The sequence below is a fragment of the Gymnodraco acuticeps genome, unplaced genomic scaffold (genome assembly GCF_902827175.1).
Source record: "Gymnodraco acuticeps unplaced genomic scaffold, fGymAcu1.1, whole genome shotgun sequence".
Taxonomy (NCBI): Eukaryota; Metazoa; Chordata; class Actinopteri; order Perciformes; family Bathydraconidae; genus Gymnodraco; species Gymnodraco acuticeps.
In genome coordinates this window covers 1,022,387-1,039,624 of record NW_022991091.1, presented here as the reverse complement: position 1 = coordinate 1,039,624, position 17,238 = coordinate 1,022,387, and the positions used below count along the sequence as shown (strand labels likewise).

At 37.6% G+C, this 17,238-nt stretch overlaps 1 protein-coding gene across 1 annotated transcript; it reads left to right on the top strand.

Moving 5' to 3' along the window:
- Positions 1-4,835: 4,835 nt before the first annotated feature.
- On the top strand, positions 4,836-15,817 carry stx19 (syntaxin 19). The gene is made up of 5 exons (XM_034236870.1): positions 4,836-4,977; positions 11,383-11,684; positions 11,951-12,187; positions 12,584-12,796; positions 14,218-15,817. The coding sequence occupies exons 2-5, from the start codon at positions 11,469-11,471 to the stop codon at positions 14,452-14,454; spliced, it is 903 nt and encodes a 300-aa protein (XP_034092761.1). The 5' UTR covers positions 4,836-4,977; positions 11,383-11,468; the 3' UTR covers positions 14,455-15,817.
- The last annotated feature ends 1,421 nt before the right edge of the window (positions 15,818-17,238 follow it).

Sequence of the window (17,238 nt, the reverse complement as noted above, 5' to 3'; positions counted from 1 at the left end):
CGGATCAGAGTACACTTTTACACGAAACAAAATTAATTCAGATTATAAAGTATTGAATCATAAGATATTTCTACTATTATCACAGATAATGTTAATATCCTTAATCGTCCAGCAATCAGGCTTAACAACACTACTCTTTAATGTATTATCCATGCACAGAAAGACCTACAATGATGTTTCAAGTACTGGATTAATTTCAGTTTTGGCCCAAAACTAATATTTATAATATTTCATATAACAATTATGTAGCATATTTGATCCTCAAATTAGAGAAGTATAAATTAAAGAAATTGATATTCTATATTCAACATTAGATAAACACAGAAGAATCATTTCCAAGTACCATAAGTAGATGCTCAGGTAAGTATGGCTAATAGGAATAATTGATAGACTTAATTTGGTACAGATCAGTGGTAGCATTTACAAATGTAATAATTCAAGTTTTAAGAATGTTTAATCCTTCCTTTCCAGGTTTTTACAAAAGTCTTTGAATATTTGCCTAACTTTTCCTTTTCAGATTTTGAACAATGTACTTGACTAAAATGAATGTATTGATTTGACTAAGTGCCTTACTCTTGACTAAAGCGTATTTAAGTAGACGTAAAAGTAATCCTAAAATTGAGGACACTGCAATTTTGCAGATTACAGATTGATCAAATCACCATTGTGAATTCTATACTCTGACAGTGAATTTTTAGCTGGATCTCTTACGATCCTAAGTTTTAAAATGCTTTTGACTAGTGATTGCCTTGAAGTAAATCTTTAAAGCGGCAAGCTGGTTTTGATTTTATAGTTTGATGAGTGAAATTAACTAATGGTAAATGATAAAATATATTAGTTTAAAACAAATATTTTAGCTATTTATGCACCTGTGTTTTATGTGTGTTCATTATTGTGCTTTTGACGAAAGATGACCAAACACTGATGAGAGATGATTTTTCCTATTATGATTGGCTGTATCAATCATTGTGATTGAATGTTTCAATCTTATTCTACTTTGTGATGTAATTAATGTAAGGTGAGACCACACTCAAATCTAGAGATGCCTATTGATTTAAGTATTGACCAAATTATTATTAGACTAATGTTTTAGGTTATCATAAATGATAAAAAGAGAAGACTGTTAGGGAAATAATTGTCCTAGACTCCTAGATATGACGTACATGACCAACCCTGACGTCTGTTTATCTCCTTTAAGGACATAGGCTGCTTCAGCCATAATGTTATTGTTCCCATTCTGTGACCGGTCAACACTAGGTCACAGATGGTCTGTTGTTGTGGGTGCACTGGGACACTTCCTTCTTTGTTGTTTGTGGACTCCAAGGTATGACATCTTCGAGGCCATAAATGACAGACGCAAGTCACTCAGTGTGCCCAACTGGTTAAACTATCTTATCAAAATATGTTGATTACTCTCTGTGAAACCAGTTAAATGGGCTAACGAGAGAGAGGCTCTCCAGAATTGACGTGGCAACTCTACCGTGAAGTCAGAACCTCTGGCTCTTGGACTTGTGATGTGAATCCTCCGGCCGTAACTCCAAATAAACCATCAGTGTTTGACATCAAAGCTACTGCTCCTACCGTGTCTCCTTCCTGAGTCGGTGACTCCCACTGCATAGCTCCACAGAAGTTTCCTCGACACTTATATTACCTCTCATATAATGCCAGATTCCCCATGGGGTTATGGAGTGACACTGAAAAAAAGCTAACTGGGATTGGCTGGAAGGACAAATAATTACAGAAAACAATAAATCAATATCTTTAAATTAATTATTGTACTGCCCCAAATCCAATCTGAATAATCCATTAATTCAATTTTCTATCAGTGTGGTTACATTTGTACAAAGGAGGCTAGGCATCACTAGTATTTCCCTTCCTTCATGCCCATTATGAAAAACCCACTATTCACAGCGGGCGGTAACCCATTGAATACTATACATATGCAAGTACATGAATACTATACATATGCAAGCACATGACATACAGTTTGGGCAAATAGTAAAAAAAAATATCATAATTCCATTCACAGTGTTGATGGAAACATTTTAATCTGAATAAATCCCTCTTCTCCTCCTATTTGCAATTACAATCAAATATTAAAAACTTAACATCAAAAGGTAGAAAGATAGGTTGTCATGAACACCTTGATATGAACCTAAAAAGACTTGCAAACGAGAAAGGAATGATTTCAGGTATATATAAACTTCTCCTCACCTCCACCGCTGATACTAATCTGCAGACACAGAAAAGATGGGAGCAGGATTTAGGCATCACCCGTACCCCAGTTGAGTGGGACAGAATCTGGAAATCAATTTCCAAGTGTTTCCGGTTTAGAGTAATACAGTTAAAAATCCTTCAGAGAGCTACATCACACCCTGTAGAATCAAAAAGATGGATCAAACACTCTCGGGCCTATGCTGGCATGGTTGTGCGGAAGTGGGTACCCTTTTACATTGTCTTTGGACTTGTCTGCTGTAAAATCTCTTTGGGACGTAGTACACTCTCTGAGATCCTGCTTGCTGGAATCCCCGCTCAATGTCATAAAATCAAAATTTGCAAGTAAACTCATAGCCCTAGCATGCCTTTCAACTAAACGCCTCGTTCCTTATGAATTGGAAAGTCAGAAAGCCCAACTGCTTCAATTTAAATAGATGGCTGGAGGACTTCCTAAACATCTTAAGTATGGATGAAGCTGCTTTCTCCCTGTTATATTCGGTTAAGCCAGACAACAGGCTTTGGGATAAGATAAAGGCTTTCCTGGACTCAAACCATCTCGGCTGCTAACCATAAATATGATAATTATAATAATATTAATAATTACAAATAAATAAAGAGAAATAAGCTACAGTATGAAGAAACTGAAAAATAATGGTTATAATAACGAAATTAGTGAAATTAAATGGGAAATGGATGAATAGGTGAATTAATCAGAAAAGGAATACATGTATATTTCTTTATTAAACTATTAATTTAATTATGTATCTATATAATGAGGAAACAATTAAGTATATCTATATTGTGAAGCAAATCATAAATAAATACAACGCCATATGCATACATAACATGTAACTGACACTGTAATCCCCCTACCCCCCCACCCTACATGTTATTGTCCTGTCCTGTTTGTGATGTTTATGAGCCATGTCCTTGTCCTTATGTTTTTGTCTTTGAAAATGTCTAAAAAAATATAAATGTTAAAAAAAGAGTTTACACTCATATATGTATTTGTGTGATTAATTGAACATATGTTACAGAATGGGGAAAATATTAGCAAACTTTAACATAATAAAAAATGCATCAGAATTTTTGCATTTATTTGAAATGTTGTTTTGATAAATGTAAGCCTCACTCTCCTTTAGGGCCTGGTTGTGTTTACTCCTTTTCTCCATAAAGAGCTCTCGAGTTGTCAAATGCCGCACTGTACTTACAAGCTACAAACAAAAGTTACTTATTGTAACCCTAGTTCTAGACACACAGGCAGAGCCCCCTACCAAGGGGCTCTGTCTCTCCTATGCTGCTCGCTGAAGAGAGTGTGCTGCATCAACTTAAACTGTGACATGAAAAATCCCCTTGTACACCAAAACGAGAGAATAAAGCCCATTGCACAGTATCTTTCCGCCTGTGGTTTTATCAAAGAATGTCTAAATTGCACAGATAGAGTAGAACAATTGAGAAATCATGAAATGAGAGCAAATCCCATTGAACCTGTTCTCCTTAATCAGTGATACTGATGACTGACCAACCATAGGAAACAGACTTACACACAATTAGCTTGCTCCCGCCATGCTGAATATTGACACTAGGAAAACCCATTTTGCTTTGTTGTCATAATATCTTGCCATAGGGGATAGATGACTCACAGTTTACACACCGCCGCAGCATTATTACAGACAGGTAACATCTGGTGCAACAGAGATAAAAACTCAGCATTCTGCATAGTCATCAAATGGTTAATGTGTTTTTTTATTTCTCACTGAAGCAACACACAACCACCAACTTGAGAGTATTTGAAACTAGTGATATTGCTGTTGCCAATTTTTGTTGATTACAAACTTTATTTAGAGGATTAAAATGTTCTAGCAATATGGACCCATGAAACCGGGAACCCAATAATACCTTTCGCAGAGACTTTTTTTGTGTATTCTCCCACACATCCTTGGCCATCACACTAACATCATGACTGCTACATTTGAAGGGGTTGGAGTGTGACAGATATTCTGCTACCAGCCTGCAAAGTTCCAAGTAACGAAGACTGAACTCTTGCCCCTGTCGAACTCTTCTCATCCTACAAACTTGTCTCCCCTCTCTCCCTCTGATGGCTTACTTCAAACAGCTTTTTCACAGCTTGTTATGCTGCATAGCAAAGAGTGACTGGGACCCTTTCGGTGTTGAAAAGGCGCCTGGGTTTTAGAGAGCTTGTCAGTAGAAATCTGTCAAAAGTACTCAGCGGAGTTACTGGGGCCTAAGGAGTACAATACCCCCAGACCAAGAGGGCTTACCACGTGAACCCAGACACTTCACATAGAAATTAACCTTGCGGAAAGGAAAACAAAGGCCTTGGTTGACACTCTAACCGCATTGCCCATTGTTTGTCCTTAGCAATGCACACAATACAATTCTATTTGTTTTTCACTTTTTTTATCTAAGCCTGAGGGGAGGATTTATGGGCTCCCTGTGCTGCCTCTCCCCCTTCTCATTTACTTAATCACGTCACATCTCATTTCTTTAGATAAGCAAATGGTCCTTCAGTGTGCTGCTTTCCTATTGGCTTCAAAAGGAGGGGAGGTGCTTGAATCTGACTCAACCAAACTTCTTCAAAAACGTACCCTGCTTGTTGGTAGCTTAACAGTTACAGTGAAAGCAAGGAGATCTGAAAATGATGTAATTATATCAAATAATGTGTTTGTTTTGGATTATGTTCCTGGTGAACTCTGGGAAAACTCAGCAGGACACCCATGATGGAATTCTAACATCAAGGTAAAATCTTCATTTCAGACTCAATGTTCTCCAGCCCCTGACTGTTAATGTGTGTAAAAGTGTGCTGTACATTGAGATTATACTGTATTTGGTCGTTTTTTTTCTATGTTGAATTACATTAATCTATTAAAAGATAGACTATCTTGAGCAAGTAAGACTTGATTTACAGTTGACTTTTGCACTATTTTAAGCAGAATAATTTGTCTTGTTACATTTGAAAGACAAGCAATTATCTGTTTGAACTGCGATAAAATACAACATTTGGAGGCTTTTGCTCCACCAGAATGGAGATGAGAGAATGTCAACATGACATATAAGAAAAACAGACTAAGAAGCAGATGAGTAGCCTGAAGAAAATATTGGAAGTCATATTGTTTTATAGAATTTCCTGTTTGAAATGTATCCAGAAATGGGATAGGCTGTGATTCAAAATGCTCCATGTCTAACTCTGTTTCCCCCACACAATCATGTGCTTGTAGCAGATTATGTTTACGGCCTCTAAAACTCAAATCCCTGTGCTGCTAAGGGAATGTATTTGTATGCCTATTTGAATGCTAAGGAATTTAAAGTTGAATGTGTTTCACTCACCAAAGGCATACAGGGAATCAGATTATGTATCGCACGGTTTTAATCACAAGCACCTCACTTGTTTACTTCAGCTTTAGAAGTTATCAGCTGGAGTTAAAGACTTGTAGGTTAAACAAGCCGCTTATTTCTCAGCAGTTGCTGTTAAGATATCTATTTTTATTTCAACATTTTACATATTTAGTAAATAGCAGTCGGAATTGACATATTGCAGCCTTTCTTTTCTGTTTAGTTTAAGTAAATAAGTAGTATTTACCAAACCTGCTCTGACAACCTACTCGGCTTTCATGGGAAAAGGAACTTGAGTCAATTTGAGTGATGTCTCAGATAAACTTTATGCTCAGGTTGTTTTTCATACAGTTATACAGCAGAGTGCATATACGGCTCATTATGCTCCAACCCAGTCTCATGCAGGGTTGGGTTGTAACGGAATACATGTAACGGCGTTACGTAATCAGAATACAAAAATCAAGTAACTGTATTCAGCTCGCGTTACATTTGAAAAACGAGTAATCTGATTACAGTTACTTTCGTAAACCTGAAGTGAATACATTTTGGATTACTTATTGGAATTATTGGTGGAAAGATTTCCTCACAACATTTAATATTCATTACTAAAGGTACAGCCGAATCATCACAGCCCACAAAACCTTTTACCGCCGCAGATGGACCAAAAAAGCGTTTGAAAAAAAATCGCGGGTCCGCTCAGTGAAACAATAACAACGAAACATGGAGGAACACAAGTCTGCGTTTAAACCGCGTGTGTGTGGTTAAAACACATCAGCCTGCGGTCGCTCTTTCTTTAGCCTTACTAATGATTATTTCTGAAGGTAAACACGGTGAAGGCGGTGCGTGAAAGGCACTGCGTGCTCGTCTTCTCAGAGGCTGAGTTAACCCTCCCGCTGCCTCCTGGTGCTGCAGAGATTTCATGAAGTGAAGAAGGTGTTCCTTCTATAAAACAGCTGCGGGCAGCAGATACTGTGAATCCGGTGCTTAAACAAATATAGCTCTACACCCCTGGCCGTAATGTCCTTAAAATGAAGTCCGAGTTTGACATTTTAATTCATGTCCTGCCAACACTGGCAGGACAGAAGGCGACACGCTCGTTCTAAGCCGTGTCCCTCACTCCTCACATCCCAAACTGCATCCCCAAAAAGTTAATTATGTTGTTACATCGTTTCAGATGTTGTGTTTCAGTTGTGCTCTTGATAAGCCATTAAAACAGTAAAAACACATTCCTTTTGCTTTTTGTGTCTCCTGTACACCAAAACATATCCATCTGTGGAAAAAGAAAGTAATCCAAAAGTAATCTAAAAGTAATCTGATTACGTTACTTTTTTAAGACACGTAACTGTAACTGTATTCGGATTACTTTCAGAGCCATGTAATCAGTAATCAGTAACTGATTACATTTACAAAGTAACCCTCCCAACCCTGGTCTCATGGCATTTCGTGTTGCACAGCACGATTTTAAAAGCAATGTATTTCTACTGGTAATGACGTTTTCGTTTGTGTCGGCTGCCCTTAAAGGCAATGTGAGCGTCCATTCTCATTAGATAACGGATAATTGTATACCCGGAAGTAAGTATTCCCCTTACTGTCGATTGATTTTACAGTGTTATCTGCACTACTCATCGACTAAAAAACACCAGATTATCCTTGTTAATTACACAACATTGATTGGTTTAAATTGTGTGCAATGCTTTTGTATTTTTCCCCTTTGATTCGGAGAAACAAATATGTTTTCGGAGTAAAGGATGGCAGAAGACACTGCACTACACAGAATCCCCAGCTATCGGACTACACCATGTGCTCTGTTTGAAAAACCCCGTTTTTTTTCACCATTCATTCCAATGGCTGGCGTCTATGTCACGTGATCTTCAAATTTCTCCCTGCAGAAAAAAAAAACATGGCCGAACTTCGTTTTATTCTCGGTGGAAAATGCCTATTTTAAAGTTAGTTTGGCCATTAAAATGCGTTTTGATGTCATTTGATGCGAGAAATATGAGTTGTTATTTCAGATTATGTGTGCAGTGGATGTACATGATCTTTAGTTTGCTAATTATTACGAAGATTACTTCAGGAAATGTTCATTGTTACCAAGGTGGTTGCTAGGGACGCTGCTATCGATATTATTTCTGTTATGTTGTGTAACTGTTTAATTGTGTTATCTTTATTGCTACCCGTCAATGTATAGTGTTGGTCCACAGCGCAAACATATTAGTTTAACAAAATCCGCATCTAAAGATAGCCTACGTTATTTTCCCCTGTGCAATTCCAGTCTCACATCTCACAGCACATCGTCATTAACAAATACCAGAAACAGACCGAAAACATTTTTTTTTTTTAAATAATACTTTATTCCGAGTGTGCTTGCTTTTCTCTTTGAAAGTCATCACATACATACTGTAACGGCATTGTAATACACGGTTCGGCTGCATTAAATATTACATATCTGCCGTAGTTCTGTATTTATAGAGCCCTGATGAGAAGACTTCTAGACAAACACATGAGGAACTGAAAACGTGACGTGGATCATAAATATATCAGCCATTAAACAACATCTTACATTTATTTTCACACAATACGTCTCCTTGCAGTATCAACACTAATTCGGCTGACTTTTATATTTGATCCAATTGGTAGATAGGCTGTATTTACACCATAAAGGTGCACAGCTGATATAAAGGGACACCTAGTGGTTAAAGCATGTTATTGAATTTCATTATTTGTATTATTAGATATGAATAGGATCCCTATAAAGTATATTCATTACTCGTTATTCTCTACTAATAGTTAATTAAAGACTGTATATAATGACTATTTTGCACATCCCTTTCAAGATTTCAAGATTTTCTAAGGTTTATTGACATATCATATAGGCCCACACAACTACAGTATGGTGTAGTTATGCATGGAATGAAAAACTTGGGTCGCAGGTTCCTCAATAGTGCATTACAAGACATCTATCAATATTTGTGCATACCTCCAGCAATGTTAACTATGTTGAAGCACTTATTTTAACTGATATTATACATAATGTATTACACTCTTATAAGATGTATGTAGATATTTCATCTCCGGCCTTGTCAGGTATTGAACGATCAATAAATAAAGAACACAGAATTGTTAAATATAAAACACAGAATTTGTGTGATTATACTAAATTATTTACAAATAAACACCACTGCATACAACTGTAACACATGCTGATGTAACGCAAATGTTCCAACTTGGGATCAATAAAGTATATCTTAAGCTGATTGATGGCTACTGCCATATTTGCAAAATTTGCCTCTGAACCTTGACAAGTGCATGTTTCAGGCTTATCAATTAATGTAATGTAATGTAATGTTATCAATTAACAACAGGGGTCACAAACATAAGACCAGCTGTTAAATAAAGCTCTTCTGGCATGTGTGTATGTATATATATTAATGCTGCCCATTATGGGCACAAGCAATTTTCACCCATTTATTAATTATATGTTTTAAATTTGAGTGTTTCCTACCCCCTAAACCTCCAGGGATGTACACAGTTTAATACTGGCAACTTCTTATTATGGAAAATACGAAAACGTCTTTTAAAACTACAACTCCCAGTAGAGACGTGCCATAGATAAAGAACATGTTGCGAAACAGAATAGCCAGCATGTGTAGTTCTGGGGACGGGGTGGGGGAGGGGGGGACGCGGTGGACTCGTTCAAATCCAGTTTTGGACAGTCTGCCGTGGTTCCATCCCATTTCAAGTGCTGTTCGAGGCTCGGTAACCCTCGGAGCACACTCTCCAATCACAGAGCTTGAGGACTATCACGGGGTTTGTCAAACAGAGCACATGGTGTAGTCCAAATGATAGCTGGGGATTCTGGGTAGTGTAGTGTCTTCTGCCATCCTTTACTCCGAAAAAATATTTGTTTCTCCGAATCGAAGGGGAAAAATACAAAAGCATTGCACACAATTTAAACCAATCAATGTTGTGTAATTAACCAGGATAATCTGGTGTTTTTTAGTCGATGAGTAGTGCAGATATCACTGTAAAATCAATCGACAGTAAGGGGAATACTTACTTCCGGGTGTACAATTCTCCGTTATCCAATGAGAATGGACGCTCACATTGCCTTTAAGGGCAGCCGACACAAACGAAAACGTCATTACCAGTAGAAATACATTGCTTTTAATATCGTGCTGTGCAACACGAAAAAAAGGGGAAAATCGTGTTGGTGAACACGAATCAATAGATTAAAAATCGTGTTGGTGAACACGAAATGCCATGAGACTGGGTTGTATGCTCAGACAGATGAACTTATAATGATGTAAACAAAAACAGATCCGGCTTTGACTCCTACCAGCCACACCAGGGTGCACAGTTAACTTTTCCCTTCAGCTTGAACTGTATTTGGTCATTTTTTAGAACTTGGGTGTCCTGTTTCTTTTAAAAATTAAGTTTATAGCTAATTTTAATGGATACTTTCAAACTAAATAAATATATCTAGCAAGTGGCACAATATTGCTAGATGAAAGCGTAAAAAAAGTAATGTATTTGTTTTCCTATAATATCAACTCTTGCAATACAATATCCACTCATTATTTAACTTTTGTGTGGTTTTGTTTAGGCACTTATAGCACTCTTTTAGAGCGATAATGATCCACTTTCCTGGAAAATATGTTCACTTACATCCAATCCTGGCAGAAATGATGTACCTGGAACAACACATTAGTTATATAAATTGCAAGTGTAGGAGACAGCTTGCAGATCATTACTGAAATAACGATTATTTGTGTAATTCCCATCCCATATAACTTTCTTTGTTGGATAGCATCTATATGTATAGTGAAGTGCATGTGCCATTCTTACTTTATTTGTTCTTTATTTCTTTCGGCTTGTAATATATAAGGTATTTATTTCAGACAAACACTTGAAATTATTTCATGCAGTTTATTGATCACCTTATGTCAATGTACCTGGGCATAATTGAAGCTATACCCCAGAAGTACACAAAGTGGTTTCACATAATGCATTCATTCAACCAAGTATAAGTAGTTGATTTTACCAGCGATGTAAGTCTGGTAACTTACTGCTCTTGGTACAGTCTAGTCTCTAGTCTATTTCCCATATACTTCCTATGCAGCTACACCATGATTAAACCATCATCTCTTACTCAACATTTTGCTTATGTCTCACCTTACAATGTTAACCATATATTTAAAATTGGGACAGTAATACTGGGAGATAACATATTTTTCTTGATCCAAAACGGATACAAAACTGTTGTATGTGTACGCAATTTTGTGGTAAACAGGGCAGCTTGGTAAACAATGAACATGTCATGACATTAAATACTCAAAGCATACTGATTATAGGTAGAGTACTCATTACATTACTTTCCATTAAACACATTCACCTAAATCCTAAAGCACTATTCACTTAAAACAACTAAACTTAGATGACTCCTGAATGTAGTGTTACCTGACAGTTTTTAGTTATTTATAACCTGTGAAAATACCAACCAAATACATAAACATATATTGTATAATGTTGTAATGTGACTAATTCTCTAAAATATCCCTTTAAAATCTGTAGCCAGAACAATTCAGAAATGTGCAGCACACTAAATTTCTCTTTTACAATTCATTGATAATGCCATCCATTCTTTCACTGTAACTCTAACCTGTTTACCAAGAGCTGATGTGATCATTTTCATTCAATTATTTACTGTCAATGGTCTCTTTTTTTACTGCCTTGTTTTCCAACGTTTATGTTCTGCAAAAATCCCGTTACGGACAGGAATCATTAAAGTTTCATGTTCTTTTTATTTTTCAGCTACTTCTCGTCAGATTTGACAACACATCACATTCTACAAAAACTGTTTGTCCTGAGGACGAAGCTTTGGTGAAAGTTCTTCCACGATGAGAGACCGCTTGGAGGAGCTGAGGAAGAGGACTCAAGACTATTCTGAGGCAGCATCTGAGAACAGCGTCTCTCCCTCAGTGGAGGTTGATAATGACGACTCTATGGCGGCCATAACGCCACAGGCTGTGATGTTCGAGGAAGAGCCGGTCATTAAGAATTTCCTGTTTGAGGCCCAACGAATCAGAGATGATATCACAGTGCTGGACACAGAGGTCATTTATTTAAATGTTTTCTCAAAGGAGCATGCAATTATCTTAATTGATGTTTTATGTAATGCATTTATGGCTATTAACGGAGGGTGGATTGCCATTGCTACTTGATTTTCATGATGTGTTCTTTTTGAATTACGTTCTTTGTTTTCTTATTTTACTTATTATAATATTTAACTTATCAGAAATAATATAAAATAAGACTGTTTGATCATGCAAATGTAAATGTTGCTGAAGAGATCTTTCTGTCTATTCTTAAACACAAACAGGTCCTTAAGTTTGGACAGCAGCAAAAGACCGTGGTTGCAACCATGCGTCATTTCAGTGTGATGAAGAAGGAGAGCAGTATAACCCGGGACATCAAGCTCAAGGCCGAGAGCCTCCATCGACGCTTAGATGCTCTTTCAAAACAGGTCCAAAGGACTGAGGACCAACTGGGACCTAATGCTGTTACAACCAGAATACAACTCTCCCAGCATGCATCACTACACTCCAAATTCCAGCAGGTTGAGAAGATGAACCGACCAATACTATTATACTTCATATTACATTACATTACATATAATTTAGCTGAAACTTTTATCCAAAGTGATTACAATAGGTGCAAAAACCATAAAGAATCAAAACACTGAACAACAAGGAAAGTGCAGATATATTCACTTCAAGCAAGATCATACCAACTGCTGGTGAATCAGATAATTAAATCCACAAGTGCTCATATAACTTTGCTTATTTGTGAGCAACGTAGAGCACTATATAAATAATATAAATGAACAGATTTGTATGAGTCACATTATAGCAGAGCCAGAACCAGCAAGGTGGAACTCAAATACTTTGTCATTTTTCATTCCCGCTCCCCATTTCTTTTTTTTATTCTCTCTTTTTGCTATAATTATGTCCAGGTAATGTGGCAGTATAATGAAGGTCTGCCGACGAAGCAGGAGCGCTGTAAGCATTTCATTATCCGGCAGCTGGAGGTATCTGGAAGGGATGTGACGGAGGACGAGGCAAATGAAATGGTGACCACAGGAAAATGGGAGGTGTTCAATGAGAACCTGCTGAATGATGCCAGAATCACACGATCACAACTATCTGAGATTGAACAGCGACACAAGGTGAGGATAGTGGCAAACAACTCAGGAAAACATATGTATTGCTGAAAATCTCTATATCTTGATTTTTGAAAGAAAATAAATTAAATAAGCTTCAGTGCAGATCGGTTTAAATTCCCCAGTCAAGCTAAATAACCCCACTTTAATGCCTATTTGGTGAATGCACACATTTTTTACTTGTCTCACACATGACCGTATCTTACTATGACAAATGGGTCAAGGAAAGAAATTAAATGGAAGAGGAAATTGGATAGATATAGATATACACTGAACACAAATATAAATGCAACACTTTTGTTTTTGCTCCCATTTTTCATGAGATGAACTCAAAGATCTAAAACATTTTCTATATACACAAAATAACCATTTCTCTCAAATATTGTTCACAAATCTGAAAAAATCTGTGATAGTGAGCACTTCTCCTTTGCCGAGATAATCCATCCCACCTCACAGGTGTGGCATATCAAGATGCTGATTAGACAGCATGATTATTGCACAGGTGTGCCTTAGGCTGGCCACAATAAAAGGCCACTCTAAAATGTTCAGTATTTTTCTATTCAATGTCTGCAGCAAAAAAATAATCACCATGGGGCACTGTACTGACATACCTACCAAACGTCATCTCATAATTCAGAGAGCTGATTGGCTGTAAGTACGTGTGCCGCGAAAAGTGTAGATGTGAAGAGGAGATGAGAGAGAGCAGAATATAGCGATTAAAATCAGTAAAACTGAAAGAAAAGGAATGAAGTTGACCAGCTTTGGTAAGTTCATTTTATGTCATATATTTTGTTGATCTTCTTTTTTTGCCTATAGGCTATTGCTCTGCTGGATCGATTGATATTTTGACCTCGGTGATGAGTATCTGTGTTTTCCTTATACCCCCCCCTCTCTCTCTATCGGGGCCTACAGCTATTTGTTTACGTGTAAAGCACCAGAAGCTTATATACGGTATACACATCTAAATTGTTCGTGCCCCGCACCAGTTTTGTACATATAAAAACGCCACTGATTAGGAATATGATGTATCAATAGGAAGCACAACAAAAGATATAAGGAAAAAGTAAGAAGACACTTACAAATATAAACATAGGTTACTATATACATTAGAAAAGTGTATGCAAAGTAGTTACAGGCCTTTAATTTTGGAAGTGAACCCGTTAAATGGTCAAAATGAAAAAGACAATTAGACAAACAGGAACTTCTAGAGGTGAGATACGCTAGAAACAACCAGCAAATTAAACGTAATAGGTACGTATAAAAGTGAGTCTTTTCAGTGCTCAGGCCAAGTTGTAAAAAGAGCTGAATTTGTTCCCTCATTGCATCTTAAGTCTCCCGGTTCTGTCTACCACCACCTCCGGCCCCTGACTAATGCACTCTATATCCACAGTATTAATCCAAGTATCATTGTCAATGTCCCCCAACAGGAGCTGTTGAGTCTGGAGAACAACATGAGGGAGCTGAGTGACCTGTTTATGGACATTTTCATGTTGGTGGAGGAACAAGGCTCCTACATTGAGAACATCCAGACCAATGTGGAGAGGTCTCAGGATTATGTGGCTAAATCTAATGAACAATTCAAGATGGCCGCCAGATACAAGAAGAATAACCCACTGCGACAGCTGTGCTGCTGTTGCTGCCCACCCTGGAGATTTTGCTTATAAACATGTGTTCACCTCAACGTTCTTTCCGAGTAACATTTTATATTAGAAGTCTCACTTACTTGTTGGGAATAAGGAACTTTGGATTCAAGTACCATTAAAGTGAAGGTTATTACGGCTCTGTCGTTTTGCTGTTGAACAGTGTGAAGGTGAAGATAGATTCAGCAGAGCATGGAAAACAATTAGGGTGAAAGCCAGAATTGGTATTTGAAGCACTTGTTTCTTTCAAGAGGATGTGAGACAACTGCTATTGGAAGAGACAGTTCAGTGAGTGCTGCTCACCAACACTGCTGCTTATTGGAGACCTTCACTGTCATCTGACAGAGGTCACAAACAAGCCGAGACCACTGCCTCTCACTGCTGGATCAGCAAGACCCAAGACAAGACGTCAAGACTTCTACCAATGAGCCTCTTAGCTTTCCTCTGTCACAGGACCACATGTGACCATTTATTTGTGTATACATTATGTGCACTTTAAGACTTATCTATTTTTTTCATCTAAATTTAAAATGTACCCTTGTGGGAAAAGATACGCTTTCTTAAACGTGTCGATTCTTTATCCATTAATTTCCTTCTTGGTCCACATGGTCGTGAAATAGACCACTTGTTTCACAATTAGTCACTATTCTAATTTGCATTTCAAAGTATGGTAATTTGGGGTGAATTTTTTTTAATTCTTTTATTCAACTTCACAGAGGTGGGGATTCAAGTAAAACGTTGAATAACGACGATCCTTGATCAAAATATTTCCGCCCTGGTGACAAACTGCAGAAAATGAAAAAGTTGAAAAATAAGATTGAAGTTTATTATTGGAGGAAATATTTCCTTTCCCTAGATTAATTTTTTATTTGGGATATGGTGAAACTGTGACATTGTTCCAATGAAAAATGCTGGCATCTATTTGTATAATAGTTTTAATTATTATTAAAATGATAATGACGCTAAAAAAGAAAGAAGTGGCTGTTAAGCAGGAGAAGGGCTCTCACCTAGGAGTTATCCAGCAGAATGGATTTGAACAGATCAGCACACTCACACCTGTTAACTGGTTATAGTTAAATTGTTCACGCTTTACTTCATGCAGAGTAGAAATTACTGTCACATTTTCCTGGAGGGTGTTGCGACTAACATATTAAGAGTCACTAATTAATTTCAGGAGACTTTATGCTTTTTCTCACGTACCAGCAAAATGGCTCTTAACTAGCCTCTCATCAGCTGTGAGATTCTTTAGTGAATCAATGACCCATGGTGTCTGGTGTCCAGGACAAAATAAAGGTGAAGAAAGTGTGCCAGATATAGCCTGGAAAATCCGGTTTGTCCGCTTTTCCCGAATAGCTCCCAGGCTACTAGATGTTCCTGTAGGGAAGGGTGAATAAACACAACCATTAACTTTAGAGAAAACAAATAATGTCCTTTTCAAATAAAAATACTTCTTAGCTTAAGAAAACATTAAAAGTAAATATGCATTTGGACTTTTGCTGTGTCAATGTCAATGTAGTCGCCCTACAAGGAGTACATAACTCATGTCAAACACTACCTGCTATGATGTGTTTTATTTAACTAGTATTTCCTATGATGCCTCAGGAGTAAAGTGAGGTGTTTGATGGCTTCTGCTGTCTTAAAACACATGTTCCTAAATCTAAACATCTTTGTGTCATCAGTCTTGCTCAGATTCAAATGACATTTTTTAACCAAGACATAAAAATACGAAGTCATTCTATGTTCATTAAGGAATACACTATGTTGCAGCACATCACTGTTTCTCCCTCCTCACAGATTTAGTGAGGACAAATGAAGCGCAGCTGCAAATTGAGGGTTTCTTGAACAGCAACAATGCCATCCAGTGTTCACTAAGATAATTGCCGGTTAGGAAATGGGTTATCTATTAATGTTTAATCTGTGAAAAGCAACCACAGACATGTTTGCAACGCATAAGATGTGAAATTACCCCCACACGGTTTCAGAATGAAAATATAGATATTGTAGTGGCGGGGTCAGTGCTGTTGAGCCATTATAAATAGCTTGTGGAGGCCATTACTCAAAACAAGTACTTGCCTTTTTAAGAATTCACCCTTGAGTACGTGTCAACATAACTCCTGCTCCACAAAAATACAAATTGCAGGATGGACTGTGTTTTCTTTATTATGCCTCAGGGTGAATGTATTACAGACTGAGCTGTCATAACCCAAACATGTGGAGCATATTCAAAGCCACCATCAAATACGAAGTGGGAACAATTCAAAACATTTATCTGGACTTTTTCCAAAAACCCCAGCAAAGCAGAGGGACCTGAAAGAAAGCTACTGGGGTTTATATAGGTCGTCCATGAGAACACAAGGCCATGGGAGACTGCACAGTGGAAGATCAGAAACCTGCGGACATCTGACCGAAACTCTCTCGCTCTCTCTCTGTGAGGGAGGGTTAGTAGGCTGCTCTTTTCCCAGCAACGCCCTGCTTCACATTCAAACAGTCACACACTCTGGGAGCTGCCCTGTACAGCTACCGTTATCTAATGTTTAAAGGTTCCTCTGTGGATTTATCTTGTTTACCTGCCGGCTCTGAAGTCGTTAACCAATATTTCATTTGAAACCACCTCGCCTGAAGCCAATGAGTAGTTTGTTCCTCTTCCATGCCCCAACCATATCTAACCTCTGACTTTCAGACCATTATTGAGTTTCAACTAGCTGCACCACCATCTGTGCACAGGCAGAAATACAGAAGACCTGTTCCCAGATGAAAGATTCCTGACTACCAAGCATCATTGTTATATTTCTGACACAGTTTATATAT

Bases quoted from the DNA above. Each gene is read 5' to 3' on its own strand.
- stx19 (XM_034236870.1), top strand. From the start codon at position 11,469: ATGAGAGACCGCTTGGAGGAGCTGAGGAAGAGGACTCAAGACTATTCT. The intron at 11,685-11,950 runs GTCATTTATTTA...AAACACAAACAG, and splicing joins TCACAGTGCTGGACACAGAG to GTCCTTAAGTTTGGACAGCA. The intron at 12,188-12,583 runs GTTGAGAAGATG...AATTATGTCCAG, and splicing joins TACACTCCAAATTCCAGCAG to GTAATGTGGCAGTATAATGA.